The sequence below is a fragment of the Lepidochelys kempii genome, chromosome 3 (genome assembly GCF_965140285.1).
Source record: "Lepidochelys kempii isolate rLepKem1 chromosome 3, rLepKem1.hap1, whole genome shotgun sequence".
Classification (NCBI taxonomy): Eukaryota; Metazoa; Chordata; order Testudines; family Cheloniidae; genus Lepidochelys; species Lepidochelys kempii.
The window spans coordinates 68,161,657-68,181,526 of NC_136382.1; the positions used below are offsets into that span (position 1 = coordinate 68,161,657).

Sequence of the window (19,870 nt, forward strand, 5' to 3'; positions counted from 1 at the left end):
TGGATCAAGCTTTTTTTGTCATGCAAAGTGCTATATTTCACTCCTAATGGAAATAATTAAACTTGGTTAAATACGTGATGAAGTAAAGAGGAGATAAACAGCTGTACATCTCATCAGATCGTACACTAAAATGCCCTGATTGGAAAACCTAATATTTTAAATAGAGGTGCTATAAAAGCTGAAAAACAAACAATTCCATTCATTGTCATCCGTGGTCACTATCGATGGGACAGGCTTTAAGATTTATGATAGTAGCAGGTACTGCAATGACAGTCTGTGTGGTTCTCTATCTTCACGTTGTCCTTAAGGGTAATCTTTTAAAAAGAAACACACACAAAATTACAATTAACTACATTGCTAAAACAAAATTCTTCATGCAAAGTGTTTCTGAAGCCTTTCTTTTTTCAACTAGATACCGTACAAATGTCTTTTGAGATATAGGTATCGAAATGGCACCTGAATCCTGTGTAGTATTACACTGGTTTTCTATAGCTTAGAGCCACAAAGCCTGAAGGCAAGGTTTTCAAAAGCACTTAGTGATTTTGAGTGCCTAACCTGGCACATAGAATCATAGAATCATAGAATATCAGGGTTGGAAGGGACCTCAAGAGGTCATCTAGTCCAACCCCCTGCTCAAAGCAGGACCAATCCCCAACTAAATCATCCCAGCCAGGGCTTTGTCAAGCCTGACCTTAAAAACTTCTAAGGAAGGAGATTCCACCACCTCCCTAGGTAACGCATTCCAGTGTTTCACCACCCTCCTAGTGAAAAAGTTTTTCCTAATATCCAACCTAAACCTCCCCCACTGCAACTTGAGACCATTACTCCTTGTTCTGTCATCTGCTACCACTGAGAACAGTCTAGATCCATCCTCTTTGGAACCCCCTTTCAGGTAGTTGAAAGCAGCTATCAAATCCCCCCTCATTCTTCTCTTCTGCAGACTAAACAATCCCAGTTCCCTCAGCCTCTCCTCATAAATCATGTGTTCCAGTCCCCTAATGATTTTTGTTGCCCTCCGCTGGACGTTTTTCAATTTTTCCACATCCTTCTTGTAGTGTGGGGCCCAAAACTGGACACACTACTCCAGATGAGGCCTCACCAATGTCGAATAGAGGGGAACGATCACGTCCCTCGATCTGCTGGCAATGCCCCTACTTATACATCCCAAATGCCATTGGCCTTCTTGGCAACAAGGGCACACTGTTGACTCATACCCAGCTTCTCGTCCACTGTAATCCCTAGGTCCTTTTCCGCAGAACTGCTGCCTAGCCATTCGGTCCCTAGTCTGTAGTGGTGCATGGGTTTCTTCCGTCCTAAGTGCAGGACTCTGCACTTGTCCTTGTTGAACCTCATCAGATTTCTTAGAGGGGCCTGTGTTTCAGACACTGTCAAGCATCCACGCTCTGAAATTTCAGGCCCCTTTACGGTATCTGAAGGTGGCCCTCCAAGCATGGAGACATTCAGAACAACTAGTCATGAAAAAAAAAATCTTGGCCAAAGTATATTGGCTGAATGGGAGCAAGGATAATCTGGGTGAGCTAGAGCAGTGGTTTTCAACCAGGGGCACCATTCCTCCCTTGATGACCCTAAAACCACCTTCATGCTTGCCTGTATGGAGCTGGCACAGAGGTTGGCTATGCTGTGCGCAGTGGGTGTGCAGTTCTGCCACATGCCCACTATCCAGCCATTGTGGACTCACTGGATTGGTGGCTTTACACAGGCCCACACCCCTAGGTGAATTTAAGGCTGTGTTCTGTGGAAATGGGTTACAAATTAATAGGGGTAGGTGAAAAACAGGCTTCATTGGAGGTATACTGACACTATTTTTTACCCTACCTTAATAATCATTTCTTGTCCTGACCAGTCTCCGTGCTGCTCAGAAGGGTTCTTGCCAATGCAGGGAATAGGCAAGGGAAATCACACCAAACAGAGTCAAACACTAATTGAGTGGTATTTAGGGAGATATTGCATCTCAAGGGGAATTTCCAAAAAAAATAACCTGGGGGAAGGGCAAAAATTCAGGGCCAGACCTTCAGAAGGTATAAATCAGTGCAGTACTATAGAAATCAGTGGAGCGCCCACAATTTATTCACACCAGCTGAGGATCCGGCCCTCCATGTTTATCTAATGTTTAACATGCTAATTTCTTTAAAAGAATAGAAATCAGATGCTCAGAACGTAAGAATCTAGGATTTTTTCCTCAAATGGTGGTTAAATGCCCTACCGCAGGAACATGCTCTGCTCTATTCATTGATTTATGTCATATCATAAAACAAGCTTAAACAGGATTCGGTCTTGTCCTCACCTTTGTAAAGGTTTTTGCTACACAGCATGTTGCCTCTGATGTAATGTTCTTTGGAACCAGCATTGTCTTCTTTGATCTCATGGGAGTGGGATAAGCCCTGGAGAAACAGCACCCTGTGCACTGGTAAATGGGAGCTCCTGGCTTTGAGAAGAACCTGTTCTCCCCTAGTTTGCATTCTGGACAACCTACCACAAATACATAAGTAACAGAAACTATAAACAAGCCACTGAAATGTTTCCCTATATGCCATAGCCGATTTGAAGTTAGATTTTTATTTTCACTAACAGACCAAAAAAAAAAGCACAACATGGGTTACGCCGCTGGTCATCCCCAGTTATCATCTAACAACAGAAAGAAGGATTTTCTCTGTTAAGGGTTTGGAGCTCTGGAATACCCACAACTAGCAAGGCTACATTCATGGCATCTTTCCAGCTGAGACGCAAACATTTATGGCTACTTTTCCATGTTTCTCGTTAATTTTCTTTTGTAGGGTTGGGTTGTAGGTGAATATATATAGTTGTCACCCCTAAAAACTTGTTAGTGGCTAAACAGTATTATCACAGTATTTGCAGTATTCTTTAGACATTCCCCATGATAAGAGATTAAGTTACCTAAGACAATAGGGAACAGTTTTTATCACTGTTGCCAAGGTTTTTCAAAAGTGATTGGTGTTACTGGGTGTCTCCATTGTTACATGTCTAACTTGAGATTCATCAAAAGAACCTGATTTTCAGAGAGCAGATGCTCCCCACTTTTTAAAAGTCAAGCCCCTTTAAGCATATCAAGTTGGGCACCCAAAAATTGAGGCACCCATAATCCATAGTAACAGGAGTATGAGTTTAAGGTTAAGCATGTGCTTAAGCGCTTTCTTGAGCAGGGATTAACTCAATCATGTGCCTAAAATTAAGCAGGTACTTAGGTTCCTTGCTGAAATGGGATCTCATTTGAGATGATCCTCCTTGCCAGTCATGAGTACTGTGTTCACCCCAGTTTGAAGTCAATGGGACTTAAGCATATGCTTAACATTGAGCATGTGTATAAGTGTTGTTCTGAATTTGGCCTTTGATTAATCAGGGCATAAACATACCACATATTGTACAGAAAAAATATTTTACAAATGTTGTAGAGAATTTTAAATTTTTTATTGGGTCTTATTTTTATAATCTTCCCTATGTAAAGTCCAGAGGCCAGGTTCCATGCTGCACAAGTATCTAAGAACTGCAGTACAGAGCTCACAGCCCAGGAAGTAGCACAGCAGGGGGGTCTGTTTAAGTTACAGCTGCCTCCTCAGGCTTCCCTATGATCTCCATAACACTGCGCTGCATACTGTGACCCTGCCCCGACACATTCCTCCCACATTGGTTATGTCCACACTGCACACCAAGCCTGGGCCCTGACTCAGGATTAAGCTAACACCACTCTTCCGTTCACACACAAATCAGTCTGACTCAGATCAGCGAGCACTCAGGACCCAAGTCATAAGATCCTGCTGGAGGAGGGTGGGGGTGGGGTCAGAGCCCAAGTCCTGCTGGGACTCAGGTTAAAGCACTATTTTGCAGTGTAGACGCAGCTCAAGCCACAGACCTGAGTCAGAAGGGCTGTGTAATGCAGTACAGACACGTTATCACAGTTCTGTGAGACTCGAATACAGCAACTGTAAACCCAGGTTTACAATGCAGTGTGGACACTCAAGTATGAGCTTGGAAACACCAAGTCCATAAACCCAGGTCCCACAAACCTGGGCTTAGTGTGCAGTGTAGTCACACCCTCTCAGCCCCTCCCTCAGCTTGGCCTTTACACCAGGGTGTGAGAGCAAGCTTTGGGAGACAGCCTTACTGCTGTCTTCCATAATGCCTTTGCCAGGGACTCTTCTACAAGGCTCCTTGGGCCTTTTTACAAGGTATCTGTCATTTTACACAGCATAAGGGCCAGAGCAGGGGTAAGGATCTCACCCAGGGTGCGTTAGTTAGCATGAGATCAACTGCACAGGACTCGGGGGGAGAGAAAAAATGATAACAAATTTAAAATACTCTAAAACTGACCTAAAATATATATTTCTTTAAAATATAATGACTTCTATAAAATCCACTATCCCAGGCTCTACGAGGCGTAGACGCATATGATGTGTGTTATCAAGAGAAGCAAGGCTCTTCTCTTTCAAATGTTATAAAGCTGCCATTTGTAGCCCTGAAGGGTCACAAATAAACTTTCAACTTGCTCTGGTTCAGGAATTAATATTACTCCCCAGCACCTGAGGGCAGTGTCATTTGGGGGGGAATCCCACGTTTGGGAAAAATCCTGCATTTGGGGGAAGAAAAGGAAATATTTTATGGCAGACTGGCTTAGGGAGTGTTTTTTAATAATTATAGCAGCTTAAAGCTTCTTATAAGTTTGGAATGATAGAAATTGTCCTAATAGAGAAGGATTAGTAGGGAGAGTGCAGGTGAAGTGGGCAAACGTCATATGTGTGGGATGGAGAGACTGGGTTGGGTTTCACAAAATGAAAAACATGATGGATGGTATGTCTACACAACAGAGATTACATGTGCCAGCATAGCCCCATAGGGTTGAAGTAGCCTACATGGACAGAAGGGATGTAGGAACACAACTCGTTAGCTGTGGTGACGGAAGTCCTCTTCTGTCAACATAGCTGTGTCTACACTGAGAGTTATGCTTGCACAGCTACCTCAGTCAGGTGTGTGTGGGGGAGGGGGGTTTGACCCATGTAGCTATGCCGATGTAGCTTTTCAGTGTAGACCAGGCCCAAGTTGCAGCTGAACAAAGAGAATTTTCTGTTTGTAAAACTCTGAACTGAACAATGTGGTAAGAGATGTCTCAGTGTTAGATGCAATGTATATAGTGGCATTTAAATGAATATGTAATATATCACTACAGCATTATATTTTCATTTCATGTTCATATTACAGTCTAGCGTGCCAAGAAATGTATCTGGCAGATAAGATTTATGACCACAGTATACAATGAGTGGAAATTTAATTAATGTTTTTATTGATACACATCTTATGTTTGTATTGTCATTGCTGAATGTTAAAGGTAGCTCACCCTGCATGAGGAACTCTCCATCTGGAAAAGAATGAAGAATATGCAGAAATATGGACAACATGACTACAGTGACCGCTGCGTACTTCCCACAGTAATCCATGATTCTTCTGCAAAAAAACAGACAGAAACAAAGGCTTCATCTGACATTCTTGCATTATTGTCATTGGAAACACCATCAACTATAGAGACTATGTAGAATGATGATTAGAAACGGCAAATATATTGTACTACTGTTCATTTTACAGCCTGACATCATCATCATCATCATCTTAAAAATAATAGTTTCTATCTTTGTATTTTTAATACATTTTTCTGGATGTCAACACTAACATAAAATATAAAAGATATAATTGGCTAATATTTATGGTCGGTTCAGGGAAAACAGAGAAGCAAATATTTGTAGTCTGACCAGGATAAGGAACCTTGACAGGATTTTCAGTTAAAATAATTGCATAATTAGCGCATGAAATTTCCGGCTACGGGCCCGATTCTCATCCCTCCTCTGACCCCCGTAAGGGCTAGAGCAGCATAAAGGGACCCTCAAAGTCTCGTATCCACCTGGGAGAGGCTTCCCCTGGTGCAGACACCACAGAAGGCTGCCTCCTGGACACCACAAGCCCAGGCAGAGGTGACACTCAGGGGGTGAGGCTGGGAGCAGAAGGGTAGAATGCTGGGGAGGTTGGAGTGGTGTAGTAGGCCGAGATTCCAGGCAGAGTGGCAGAGGGCTGCTGCCTCAATCAGACAGCCCCCAGGGCTCTCAAAGTTATACCAGCAGCTTCTCCAGCCCCCAGAGCAGCTCAGGCTCAGAAGGGGGTAAAGGTAGTTTAAAGCTATTGTCACAGAGTGGCTGGCCCCTGCAGATGAAGCAGGTCTGGCTCCCTTATGCCAGAGCAGATGCTGTCAGTTTGGCCAATTAAGAGGATGGAGCAGCACCCGAGACTAAAAAAGATCCAGGGGAGCCCTGCGGAAGGTCAGTCAGGAGACTGGAGGAGAAGATCTCCGGGGAAAGCTTCTGAGAACAGAAAGCTCTCTACAGGCTGTCCCTGGAAAGGGTGGGTAGGGGGTTATCAGGAAGCCAGTGAAGGAGCTAGCCTCAGTCAAAGCCAGTGGTAGAAGGCAGAAGAGAGCTAGGAAGCCAGTGGAGGGTCTATCCTGTTGACACTCCTGACCCAGAGAGCCATGGAGAAGGCGGGAGAGGGCTGAAGGCAGACAGCAGCAGAGGGAGCTGCCTTCTGGCTCTCAGAGCTGGAAAGCTGAAGCTAGAGGGCCAAAGGGGGATGAAGACTGGGATTGAGGTGTGGTGAATTTTGCTGGTGCTCTACCTCTACTTGATGGATTGTCTGGACTATGGTTATGGGGCTTAGGTTATGGTTTATGTGCATACGGCTTTCTTTTGTAATAAATTAACCCTACAAGGGCTACTTGTACTTAGAAAGACTGTTGGGACTATTTCTGGGGACTATGAAGGAGAGAAACTGATGCAGGGGCACCTGGCATGCTGCAGACTGCCACAAGAGGGTGCTCCAAATGGGGCTGCCTTGAGATGGCCACCATAACTCCCCTCCCTCTCGGCTGTGAGCACTTTCATACACACAGCACCGAATCTCACCCCAAGTGCTTTTCTTATCTGGCCCGTGGTTTGTTTGGGTTTTTTTAAGCCTTCACTGAGGAAGAAAGAAGCCTCCATTTTCTCTCTATCCTAACTTCAGGTGTGCCATGCTAATAAAGGTTACTTATTTTGGAACAGACAGAATCAGCAGGAAACTTTTTGACAAGTTCTGTGGGGTTTCTTGCATCTTCCTCTGAAGCATCTGCTACTGGCCACTGCTGGAGACCATACTGGACTAGCTGGACCATGGTTCTGATCCAGCATGGCAATTCCTATGACAAAATTCAGACTGACTTTCTCTTGCAGAGCCCAGTCTCAGAGTCGGGGTCATTTGACATGGAAGGGTCCTGCACACGTCTTCAAATGTTAGGTGGACTAAAGATAAGTGTTAAAGTCTTGTGTTAATCTGCACTATACAGTGCTGAACATTTCAGCTATTGTAAATCAGTTGGCCATCTTTCAACACAGATAGCATCTTTAGCATGAGGTCTGCAAACTTTCTTCTCAAGCACCAAACTTCCTTATTGCATTGTCAACCAAAATGTGCCCATTCAGCCCAGCTAAATTTACCTTTGTTCCAGCTATCTCAGAAAACAAGCTATAATGGCAATTACCCATTTTAAAATAACTCTCCTAGAATGGATAGACCTAGACCTTACCTTTTGAAGTGAACTGAAGTTATTTATGTCCTGTGCTGAGATCATGGAATCCATGGAGAAAAGCATTATATAAAGGAGAGTACTACATTCTAAGTACTACATTCTACAGCTAATGCAATCTGGTCAGATAGTAAATAAAGGTAGTGCTCTTTTGGTCTAACAGGGCTCAACCATGATTCAGTTTAAGGATTTTATTTCAAGTCTCTTTACAACTGACACACCCAATAGCTTACAACAATGGACCCTTCATTGCCATTGTAGACTGCCCTGTCAGGGGGTTCTGAGTGATTCTTACATCCAAATTATTCCACTGTCATGTATTCACACTACAGCCCCAATCCTGCAACTGGATCCTCTAGAACAGACGCCTGCAGTTGCACAGAGCCCCACTGACTTTTCTGAGCTAAGCTCAGGCACTGGAGTCTGTGCTAGCAGATCCAGTTGCAGAATCAGAGTCCAAGCCTGTGAGCTAAATACATACATAATTTTTAAAGAGAAAACCTCACTGTGCAGAGGCAGTAAAAAAAATGTCTTAATCAATTAACTTTTTGTATTTAAACTTTTTCTTTATCAACACTGCTACTAAATTATAATGATCCTTGAAACAGGGATCATACCAAAAACTAGCACTGGGACACTAAATTTTAGCTAAAGGGATCTTCTAAAAATACAGAGGCAATCGAAATAACCCTAAAGCCAAAAATGAAGAAATTAAAGCCCTTAGACTTCTCGTGCAGGTTACGTAAGCATCCCATAACAGTCACAGAAGGCATGCATAGCCCTAATAGCAGAAAGAAAGTGGGAAAAGAGTACGGGTAAATGACAGGTATCCTCCAGATAATGGCAATCCGAATCTAATGAAGGCACCAGAAAGGAACTAAAATTAAACAGACAATGTGCAAGGTGGAAATTAGCAGAGTGAAGTGAACTTTGAAGAGCAAATAGCGAAAGACATAAAAACAAATAACAAGAAATTGAAGTATAGCTGAAGCAGTGCTCAAAATCATGCAGTAAAATATGTAAAAGCCAGTTTTGAAAAGAGGTAGGATGAGATCTTCATCCCATTCTAGCTCCTTTACACTGTGTAAAAGGGCCAGAGTATCCTAAAAGGGCTCAAAGTTCAGTATCTGGCTGGGTGAGGATTCCGCCTAGCGCAGGCATGGCAGAAGAAACTGTAAGGCTGCTTCTTGCAAGCTCTGGCATAAGTGGTGTACCAGGGGTGAGAAGTGTAACAATGTGCCTGGAATTTGGAAGAAGAAGCACAGGTTGCAAGAAGGAAGAGTTTGGAGGAGATGCCACAAGGAAGCCAATCTCTGCACATGGCTAGAATGCTAGACACAGCTGCAGCATTTCTGTAAATAGTATTCTTAATACAGAGCCAGTTTAGTTTTAGAAACATGGAGTCCTCTCATGTTATTACCCAGCATGTGGTACATAAAACATGGTGGCAATGGCCAGTCTACAATAAAAGCATTCTGAGGCCAGAGGCAAATTTGGGCTGTCAATAAAAAAAACCCTGTGAAACAAGAGACATTATCATTTGCAGCTTATAGTAGTTGACATACAGGAGTACCACCCACGGCTGGGCAGCAGGGCAGTGCAAACCATGATTTGATCATAGTACAACACCAGAATATCCTCACCATGAAAGAGGAAGGAGAACAGTCATTCTAGCCAACATTCTAACAGAGTATAAGGACATATTTCAAGGAGATGAACACCGAGGGCAAGCTAAAGTTAGAAATAGACTTGCCAGTGCAGCCCATGAGACTACCAAAATGTAGAATTGCATCAGCCTTGGTGGAGCCATTGAAGAAGAAACTGGCAAGTCTGCAAAGAGCCATTGCTACACCTGTTGAAACTAGTGCAGCATGGGTCAGCAGCCTAGTAATAGTGAGAGAACCTTCAGGTAAAGGGAGGATCTGCATTGATCCAAAACCACTTAACAGAGCACTGAAAGGAAGTCAGTGCCCATCACCAGCCATTGAGGATGTACTACCCAATTTAACTCGTGCAAAAGTGTTCCCTATGTGATGTCAAGAATAGGCTCTTGCAAATTGAGCTACATGAGCCACCTGACAACCTTTGCCACACCATTTGGCAGGTATCACTGGGTACAAATGCCTACGGGCATTAGCCCAGCCCCATAGGTGTTCCAATGTAAATCAAACCAGACACCAAAGGACTCCTAGGTGTTAAGGCAGTAGCTGATGACATTCAGAGAGGTCAAGGAGGAGCCAATCCAGGACCATTATACCAAGCTGCAACAACACCTCTCAAGTGCCAGGAGCAGGAAATTAGGCTGAATGTAGACAAGCTGAAGATGAGGAGAACCGGGGTCTGCTGCATCAGACATATGTTGATTTCCGTGGCATCTGGCCAGCCCCTGGAGAAGTGAGAGACATTAAGGAAATATCCAGACTTGTTGGGATGATGCCAAATTGGTGTGGCCATACTGAATAAATGGTGAGAGCATAACTTGACATGACTTAAACATGGCTGAATGGCTGCAGAGGCTCCTGGGAGCAGGTTCCCTTTAAACAGAAGCAAATTTAATAAAGACCTGGCAAAGTCTGCGTGTACAATCAATATTGAACCTATTGGTCGGCAAATACGGGCCCATGCAAAAGTAAATATCACATGTTTAAAGTTCCAGCAAGGAGCACAGGTCGACCTGGTTGTAGTGACCTTACAGCAAGGACACCATGCAGAGAGCCAGAGTGAATGATTAATGAGTAAGTAAATGTGGGGTGATCTTCATTCAGTACCACCTCTCCAGCCCCTTCTAAAATACTAATGCGTGAAAAAGCAACGCTGCTAGACAGAATAGACAAAACTCTGCTCCGTGAGCTCGAGTAGGACTGTGAACCAGAGGGGTCTCAAGGCAACCAAGGCCTTGCCTCGAGGGAATCCGAGACAGACCAGAGGGCTGAGAAGGACAGACCAGGAGGAAAGAAGCTATCTATAACATTGGTAACCACCTTCTCTGTTTGCCAAGCAGGAACTGCGTGAGGCTAGCACAGAGCCTGTTTGTATGTTTGTAAAAGAGAGACTCATTAAGAGGAATGTATAGCTCTTAAGGTATGGCTCTTAATGTCTAACATAGAAGTTATGTGCTTAATATAACCCTTTACCGCTTATGTAATTCCTTCTCAATGAACTGCGATGTACTGAAGATAATTACTGAGGACCTTTTTCACTGGTATGACAGTAATCTGCTCTGCCGGGAGCCAGTAAAAATCCATTTCAGGGGTAGTAGCACCCCCTGTTGTCAAAGGATGTGAAGGGAGTCCACTGATTTACAGGGATAGCCGACTATCTTTCCAGATTCTGTGCACACCTATCAGAAGCCTGTGAACCCTTGACACAGTTGACACACAATGACAGAGCATGGGATGGATCAGAGACCCAGTTACAGGCATTTGGAAGAGTACTGAAAATCATAAACAAGGCATCAACCCTAAGCACTATCGTCCTGTGGAGCAGCTAGAGCTACTGTGTGAGGCCTCAGAAGGAGGCCTAGGAGCAGCACCGATGGCCTGCTGGCTTTGCATAGCATTTGCTAGTGGAGCCCTAACAGACCCAAAAATGGGATATGCTCAGATAGCAAAGAAACCAATGGCTGTGCTCTCTGGAATGGAATGATTCTATCAGTTCCCTTTTGGGCACAAGGTGGACATGCAGTCTAATTATAAGCCATCAGAAAGCAACATAAAGAAGCCACTGCTGAGTGCACCCAAGTGACTACAACACATGTTATTGAGACTCCAGCATTATGAGGCGAGGATAAGGTACTGTCCAGAAAAGTCCCAACGGGTAGCAGATACACTGAGCAGAGCATACCTTCAAGAGTACAGTACAGATGGCTTTGTGGAATAGGAGATAGATAGACTATCAACATGCTACAATACTGTCACACATCTAATGGGAGACTCCCGGCAATCCAACAAAGCACCAGACATGATGAGATGCTGCCAGCAGTGAAACAATTTATTCTCCAGGATTGGCCACATTGCAAGAAACAAGTGCCACCAGACCTTTACTACTAGGTGAGGGACGAGCTGTGTACACAAAATGGGATTTTGCTTACAGGGGACCAAGCAGTAATCCCAGCATATTTAAGAGCTGACATCATGAGATGGTTACACGTGTCACACCTGGGTATAGAAACATGCCTGAGATGACCCACAGAGTATATCTGCTGGTCAGGCATAAGTGTCCAGTTAAGAACTTTGCAGATCCAGGTGTGCAAAGATCTGCTCAGAGTACAGCGATCGACAACAAGAGGAGATACTACAGCAGTGGCAGCCACAGCCCTATATACCTTTGCACAGTGTGTATAATTGGCGCTAGCAGAGACCCAGCAGCCTCTGCCTCCCCTCCCATCCATGCCCAAAACAGCAGAGTCGGCAGCCCTGTGGCAGGGGAGCCGCCACCTGCATAGGGGGCAACAGGCTGCGCTGCCTGCATCCCAGCCCCATTTGGCAGCCCCTGTTGGAGTCCTGGCACTGCTGGCTGGGAAGGGAGGCCCAGACGAGGCAGCAATGGGGAGGGGGGTTGCACCCAGATGCTGGGGCTTTCCACTGGGAGCAGAGGTGCTGGGATAGTTCCCTCTGCGCTTCTCCCTGCCCTGGCACTGGGATTGGTGTGTCCCACTGCTTCACTTCCCTAGGGCTGACTGCCTAGTGTGTGCTCTCTGGAATGGAATGATTCTATCATTAATTGATCCCAAACCCTTTAACACAGGGATGGGCAAACTATGGTCCGTGGGCCATGTCCGGCTCATCAGACATTTTAATCCAGCCCTTGAACTCCCGCCGGGGACCAGGGTCTGGGGCTTGCCCCGCTCCACACATACCATGGCTCTGCATAGCTCTCAGAAGCAGTGGCATGTCCTCCCCCGCAGCTCCTATGCGTAGGGGCAACCAGGGGGTTCCGCACCAAGGAATCGTGGTCAATAGGAGCTGCAGGGGAGGCGCCTGCGGATGGGGCAGTGCGCAAAGCCGCCTGGCCACGCCTCCATGTAGGAGCTGGAGGAGAGCCATGCCACTACTTCCGGGAGCTGCTTGAGGTAAGCGCTGCCTGCACCCCTGACTTCCGCCGCAACCCCTTGCCCCAGCCCTGATCCCCCTCCTACCCTCTGAACCCCTCATCTCCAGCACCAGAGCCAGAGCCTGCACCCCCAGCCGGAGCAGCCCTCACCCCCTCCTACACCTCAACCCCAATTTTGTGAGCATTCATGGCCTGCCATACAATTTCTGGAGGACGCTCTCAAAAGAATTGTCATCAAGAATCATAGAATATCAGGGTTGGAAGGGACCTCAGAAGGCCATCTAGTCCAACCCCCTGCTCAAAGCAGGACCAATCCCCAATTTTTGCCCCAGGTCTCTAAATGGCCCCCTCAAGGATTGAGCTTTCAACCCTGGGTTTAGCAGGCCAATGCTCAAACCACTGAGCTATCAGTCCCACCCTCCACTCCTGAAGACTGATTTTGCAAAGTATGGCATACCTGAGACAGGGTGTTCAGACAATGGGCAACAATACTGAATGCAGCAGGATTCAAACAATTCAGTGCCAAATGGGAATGTAAGCACAAGACACCTTCCCCTGGGTCTCACAAAGAAACAGGAAGGCAGAGTCATCAGTAAAGACAGCCAAGAGATTGATGGCAAAGGCAAAATTGACAGGAAGGAATCCCTACTTGGCAATGTTGGACCATTTCAATACACCCTCCCAGAGACTATATAGCGTAGGGACTGATGGACTATAGAACGAAGACTCTGCTTTTCTTGAGGAGTTCTCTTGTTCCAGCCTAGTGAAGGAATGACAGACAGTACACAGAAGCAGTTAAAAGAATGCCAAACTAGGGAGTCAACTAGCTACACTGAAGGAGCCAAGGACCTGAGACCACTATGCACGAGTGAATGGGTCTGGGTTCAACCATCAAGTAGCAACACAAAACAATTGCAAAAGACAACAGTCCAAGCTGCAGTGGGACACAGGTCATGTGTGATATCTACAGGCTCAGGATAGCAGTGGAGATGAAACTGAAAACAACTGCAGACAGCCTTCACACTCAGACAGACAGGGCCAAGGCAGGAGCAGAAGGACATAGAACAACCCCCAAACTTTAGCTGACCTCATGTAGGATAGTCATCAGAAAAGTGGTTTATGAGTAAGGCTAAGATTTTGTCATGGTTATTTTTAGTAAAAGTCATGGACAGGTCATGGGCAATGAACAAAAATTAACGGAAGCCATGACCTGTCTGTCTGCTCCATGGTTTCCCCTGCCAAATGCAGCTCCATGGTTTTCCCCTGCCACCGTGGTGACTGGGAGCTGCAGGGGTCTCTTTCTCCTCTCTCCCCACACTCCCCTCGAGGCTGTCCCCAGTCGCTGGAACCCTGAGGAAGGCCCCCTGAGGAGGCTGTCACTTGTCGCTGGAAACCTGCAGGGGACTCTGAGGAGGCTGTCACCTGTCCCCTGTTGCTGGCACCCTGCCAGGGCCCCACTGGCTGCCAGCTCCAGTCCTGCAGCCCTAGGGGCTGAAGCAGAAGCTTCACGGAGGTCTCACGAAAGAGGTCTCACGGAGGTCTTCACGGAGGTCTCACGGAGGTCTCACGGCTGTCACGGAGGTCTCACGAAAATGTCACGGCATGACATATATTTAGCCTCTTATTTATGAGCAATATGGGAGACAAACTGGACACCATCCAACAGAATGAAGGCAGCAACAGAATGGAAGCAAGTCCCTACCAACAGCAATAACACAATCAAAAAATGGGAGACTGGATGGAGATCAGCACATTTGAAGGAATATGAAAGCTCATAGGCCACAACAAGCAGGTGGTAAAGGCCAGGTGCCTATGGTGGGCTATGTACTAGTAATTTTTGGTAAATCAGCAAACACTGCTACAAAAGACACACAATAACAACAATTGTTAAAAGGAAAGATTTAGCAACCAGCATGGAACTTAGAGGGAGGAGCACAGGCTGCAGGAGGAAAAAGTTGGGAGAAAACACTAGGAAGCCGGTCTGCATATACATGGCTTGAATGCTAGTTGCAGCATCCCTTTAAATTGACTCTTTATTAAGGGAATTATTTCATTTTAGAAACCTGCGGAGTCCTCTCAGTTTATTACCCAGCATGCAGTACATGAAACAGGAGGGTGTGTTGGGAGTGGGGCCTGTGCTCTGCTCCTTAATCAGAAGCGGTCTCCCTATGTATGCTTCTGCTTAGTGTCCTCAGTCTCACACAGGGTGACCAGAGGTCCCGATTTTATAGGGACAGTCCCGATATTTGGTGCTTTTTCTTATATAGGCATCTATTATCTCCCACCCCCTGTCCTGATTTTTCACACTTGCTATCTGGTCACCCTAGTATCACACTATTTGCCCAATTGCAGTTTCTTCAGCTTCATCCATCTCCACCATTGGATACCGCAGAAGAATGCCCAGTAATAAGCCTATGTATCAGCATAGGGCCACCTGGCCAGAGGCTCACACTAGTATCTTGGTGAAGCTTTCAGCCAAGGAGAGTAAAACCCAGGACTTGAACTCCTCACAGAAGAACATTGAACTGCATGATGGTTGTCTCAGCAATTTCTGGCTGATCACAGGATCAGGCAGACTAGACAGCAGTGCAGGGAGAAGATAAAGGGGCTCATGGTGAAGTATTGGAAAACCAAGGATAAGAATAAGAAATTCAATACTGCCCCGACAACCAGTATGTTTAGTGATTAAATGGACCATTTTCTGAACAGCAGTATAAGCATGGAGCCCCATTTCTGCATGGACTCATTTATGGAGCTGGAACGGATGTAGGCTCAGAACTTGGATGTCTGTGAAGACACAAAAACACACACACACACCCTCAGAGAGGCGGGTGGACCCCAGCTTCAGAAAGATGTGCAGCATCAAATGACAGGCTTTCTTTCCTGGTCTGGATCATGAAGAGCAAAGTGGGGTGGAAGGTCTCCTCACAGAAGAACAAGGGGATGACACAGGCTCCCAGTCAGGTAATGTGGGTGCAGCCATCTTTATTATGAAGGATAGTACAAAATATTTGGGTGGGGTTTACCCTATAATCCTAGCTGCTGCTTCAGTTTGGGGCAGTTGCTGTGCCATTATGCTTCTCCAACCCACACTCACCCCCTTTCCCTCCCCTTGCCCTCTCCCCCATCTATGCTGCTTAAAATGGCAGACAAGCAGAGAAGAAAAAACTGCAAACCATCAGTTTACAATGACTGAATACAGTAGCACTGTAAGCTGCCAGTTTGTACGCCCACCCCCTTTCCCAAAACTACAGTTTACCTTCCAATTCTCCCAAAAATTAGCTCACCATTTCTTTTCCTGATAACATATCAGAGTTCAGACCCAAGAGCTGAATAAAGTTCTGGGACCAAGTTCTCTTCTCATTTGTATTGGTACAATCCTAAGAGACAGAAGCCTCAGAACTGACCCAACATTTTAGGTTAATCGTCACCGATGAGAACGTTGAGTAAAAAGCGAATATCTAGAAAAATATATCAACTTTTCCTCGTCCATAGCAATGGGAAAAGAATTACCTTATTTCAATGTGTTCAGTGCGGTCAGAGTAGTTGATGTAGAATCTGAAGGATGGTTTTAGTTTCTGTGTGGTGTCCCTGAAGCTTATATGTACCTTTCTGTCACTGTGGTAAGAAAAATTGTACCTTTCTTTTATACCATTAAAGTTAGATTGCACTCTCCCGCCTACATATAAGCCATAGGATCAACTGTGCATTCTTCCTAATGACTGAACATTACTTGATGTAATTACCATTACATCATTTTGATCTTATCTCAAACCCACTCTCACAGATCACTTTTTTTCATTATACAATGCAAGAAAGGTCAGCTTGTGGGCCCAACACTCAGTTCTGTTCACCATGTGATTTTTCTCAGGGACTTTTATATCTAGCCTCTTGCAATTTGCTACAGTTTTCAGTAAACACAATTCTTTCTAAGAAAACAGAAGATTAGCTGAGATTTTCCTACAGCTTTTTAAACTGTGCAGGGAATTATTTTTTAAAGGGCATAAAAAATTTTCACATTTGTGATCTTATTTTACTAGAGAATACTAAAATAAAAAACAAGAAGACCGATACAAATGTTAAAAAGAATAAACTGTTTCTGAACTAAATACCAGGGCATAGAGAAATGTTGCCTGATTTTTAGGAGATTTTGTAGGAGCGATTAGTACTTTTCCAAAAGGGACAGGAGTTGGAGAAAAAGTTAGAACGGAGTCAGTATCACGCATAGGAGACAGGCAAGAAAACTCACTGTTGGCAGGAGCAAGCAGCTGCCAGCTTAAGATCGCTGGACGACCATAACTCAGCCCCTGGTCGATTGTTGGATTGAATCAGGGAGTTGCAAAGTACTTGTGACAGGCTAAAGGTTACAGAATAAATGAATGGGTGAATGTAACAGGATTACCTATTCTGAGGATAAAAAGATTTTTTTTGATGAGATTGTTTCTAGAACTATCTATATGTAATAATATGTCAAAACATGTATTTTCAGTCCACTGAAACATGTCATGTCCTTTGTTATAATTTAAGACATGACCCTGCAAACTCATTCAAAACTCCCATTGAAATTTATGGCAAATTTGAATATGTAAAGTCTGCAGCATTAGGGGTAAAATTTTCAAAAGCATCTAAATGACTTAGAAGTGTAAGTACTGTTTTCAGAAATGACTTAGAGCAGGATTTTTGAATATATTTAGTCACCATAAGATGCAGATAGGCACCTAATGGGATTTTAAAAGCACTTAGTTTCCCAACCTCCCACCGATGGGAGTTAAGCACCTATGCACTTCTGAAATCTCACTAGGGCTCAAATTGTTAACAGTATGTAGGCATTGCAAGAACTTGAGTGCAGGGGACTGGACTAGATGACCTCCTGAGATCCCTTCCAGTACTACACTTCTAAGATTCTAAGTGACTTAGACTGTGAAGTCCCATTTTCAAAAGTGACTTAGACACTTAGGAGTTTACTTTGCATTGAAAGTCATTGGGATTTAGGAGACGCTCATCAGTTAGGCAACTCAATGCTTTTTAAAATCTCAGTAGGCATCTAAGTCACTTTCAAAAATAGGACTTCACCTTCTAAGTCACTTAGGCCTTGCAACACTGAGTGGAGCAATGCCTACGTACCATTAAAAGTGCCTATCTGCATTATTACAGACTAAATACCTTTTAAAATCTGGGCTTCAGTGCCTGAAACACGTTTGAAAATGGGACTTAGGTTCCTAAGTCACTTAGGCACTTTTGAAAATTTTATCCTACCTCTATAGTTTGATTCTTAAAATTCTAAATCTGTTGAGTTGCATGTGTCTATTTCCATTGTATTCATTTCCTGCCCCTCTCTCTACCTCTCTTTTTAATAACAAAAAACACTAATTTGAGATTTGAAACATACTGGTAAAAAAATTGTTTTAAAATTCCCATAAAAGATAGAAGTATAATATTGTGTGTAATTTAAAGCAAAAGTAATGAAAATTGCTAAGGTTGTAGTATATGTGTGACTGAGCCTACTCTCCATGATGTCTTGTTACCATGATTGCATAGTAGTCCCTCAAATGACTCAACCAGGAGCTCTCTTGCAGTGTTCTCAACCAGGGATCCGCGGCTGGAACCCAGAGACCGAGCCTGGGCCCCCCTCCACTGCACAGCTGAAGCCAGGAGCCACGGGGCTGAACCCCTCTCTGCTCTGCTCTGGCACTGTAGTTGCTGCCCCTCCCCACAGTGCCGGAGCAGAGCAGTCCCAAGGCCAGCTCCACATGGTCTCAAGTTGCAGTGGGGGAGGTTTAGGTTGGATATTAGGAAACGCTATTTCACTAGGAGGGTGGTGAAGCACTGGAATGAGTTACCTAGGGAGGTGATGGAATCTCCTTCCTCAGAGGTTTTTAAGGCCTGGTTTGACAAAGCCCTGGCTGGGACGATTTAGTTGGGGATGGGTCCTGCTTTGAGCAGGGGGTTGGACTCGATGACCTCCTGAGGTCCCTTCCAACCCTGATATTCTATGATTCTATGAATAATGACCCCCCCCCAACTTTCTCCTCTCCCCGTCCCCGAGGCCCCGCCCCTTGGCCAGATTGGAGGCGGGAAGCCAGAGTCGGGCAATGTGGGGAGCTGCTGCTCTGGCTGGTGCCATGGAGCGGGCAGCCGCGGCATTCCGTCTCCTACTGCTTGTGCCCCGGGGTTGAGGCTGCTCCTCAGCTCACGCAGACAGTAAGAGCTGCACAGGCAGGGGGACACGGCTCTGTGGACAGCAGAGCCCTTGGGGAGCAATGACCACAGTGACCTCCTGACGCACAGCCCTTAGCTACCCCCTGCCTGCACCCTGAGCTACCCCTTTGCCCACACACAGCCCCTAGCTACCCCCCTCCCCGCACCCTGAGCTACCCCCGTTTCCGCACACAGTCCTAGCTACCCCCTGCCTGCACCCTGAGCTACCCCTTTACCCACACACAGCCCCTAGCTACCCCCCTCCCCCACCCTGAGCTACCCCCGTTTCCACACACAGCCCCTAGCTACCCCCCTCCCCCACCCTGAGCTACCCCCGTTTCCACACACAGCCCCTAGCTACCCCCCTCCCCGCACCCTGAGCTACCCCCGTTTCCACACACAGCCCCTAGCTACCCCCCTCCCCGCACCCTGAGCTACCCCCGTTTCCACACACAGCCCCTAGCTACCCCCCTCCCCGCACCCTGAGCTACCCCTTTGCCCACACACAGCCCCTAGCTACCCCCCTCCCCGCACCCTGAGCTACCCCCGTTTCCGCACACAGTCCTAGCTACCCCCTGCCTGCACCCTGAGCTACCCCTTTACCCACACACAGCCCCTAGCTACCCCCCTCCCCGCACCCTGAGCTACCCCCGTTTCCGCACACAGTCCTAGCTACCCCCTGCCTGCACCCTGAGCTACCCCTTTACCCACACACAGCCCCTAGCTACCCCCCTCCCCCACCCTGAGCTACCCTCGTTTCCACACACAGCCCCTAGCTACCCCCCTCCCCGCACCCTGAGCTACCCCCCTGCCCACACACAGCCCCTAGCTATTCCCTGCCTGCACCCTGAGCTACCCCCCTGCCCACACTCAGCCCCTAGCTACCTCCTCCCTGTACCCTGAGCAGTTTTCAAACTTTTTGAGCTGAACCCCCACCACACACAAACCGGACAGGCTGGGTGGTCTGCTGAGGTGAGTCAGTTG

The 19,870-nt window shown here is 46.0% G+C and overlaps 1 protein-coding gene across 1 annotated transcript; it reads right to left on the reverse strand.

Moving 5' to 3' along the window:
- Positions 1–236: 236 nt before the first annotated feature.
- Positions 237–5,468, reverse strand: CGA (glycoprotein hormones, alpha polypeptide). Its single transcript, XM_073335142.1, has 3 exons — positions 5,369–5,468; positions 2,306–2,490; positions 237–314 (listed from the first exon to the last, which is right to left on the reverse strand). The coding sequence occupies exons 1-3, from the start codon at positions 5,466–5,468 to the stop codon at positions 237–239; spliced, it is 363 nt and encodes a 120-aa protein (XP_073191243.1).
- Positions 5,469–19,870: the final 14,402 nt, after the last annotated feature.

What these genes read in the sequence shown, in the direction of transcription:
- CGA (XM_073335142.1), bottom strand. Translation starts at nt 5,468, where the DNA reads ATGGATTACTGTGGGAAGTACGCAGCGGTCACTGTAGTCATGTTGTCC. An exon ending in TGGAGAGTTCCTCATGCAGG is followed by an intron (nt 2,491 to 5,368) that starts GTGAGCTACCTT and finishes TATTTGTGGTAG; the next exon opens with GTTGTCCAGAATGCAAACTA. An exon ending in TAGCAAAAACCTTTACAAAG is followed by an intron (nt 315 to 2,305) that starts GTGAGGACAAGA and finishes TCTTTTTAAAAG; the next exon opens with ATTACCCTTAAGGACAACGT.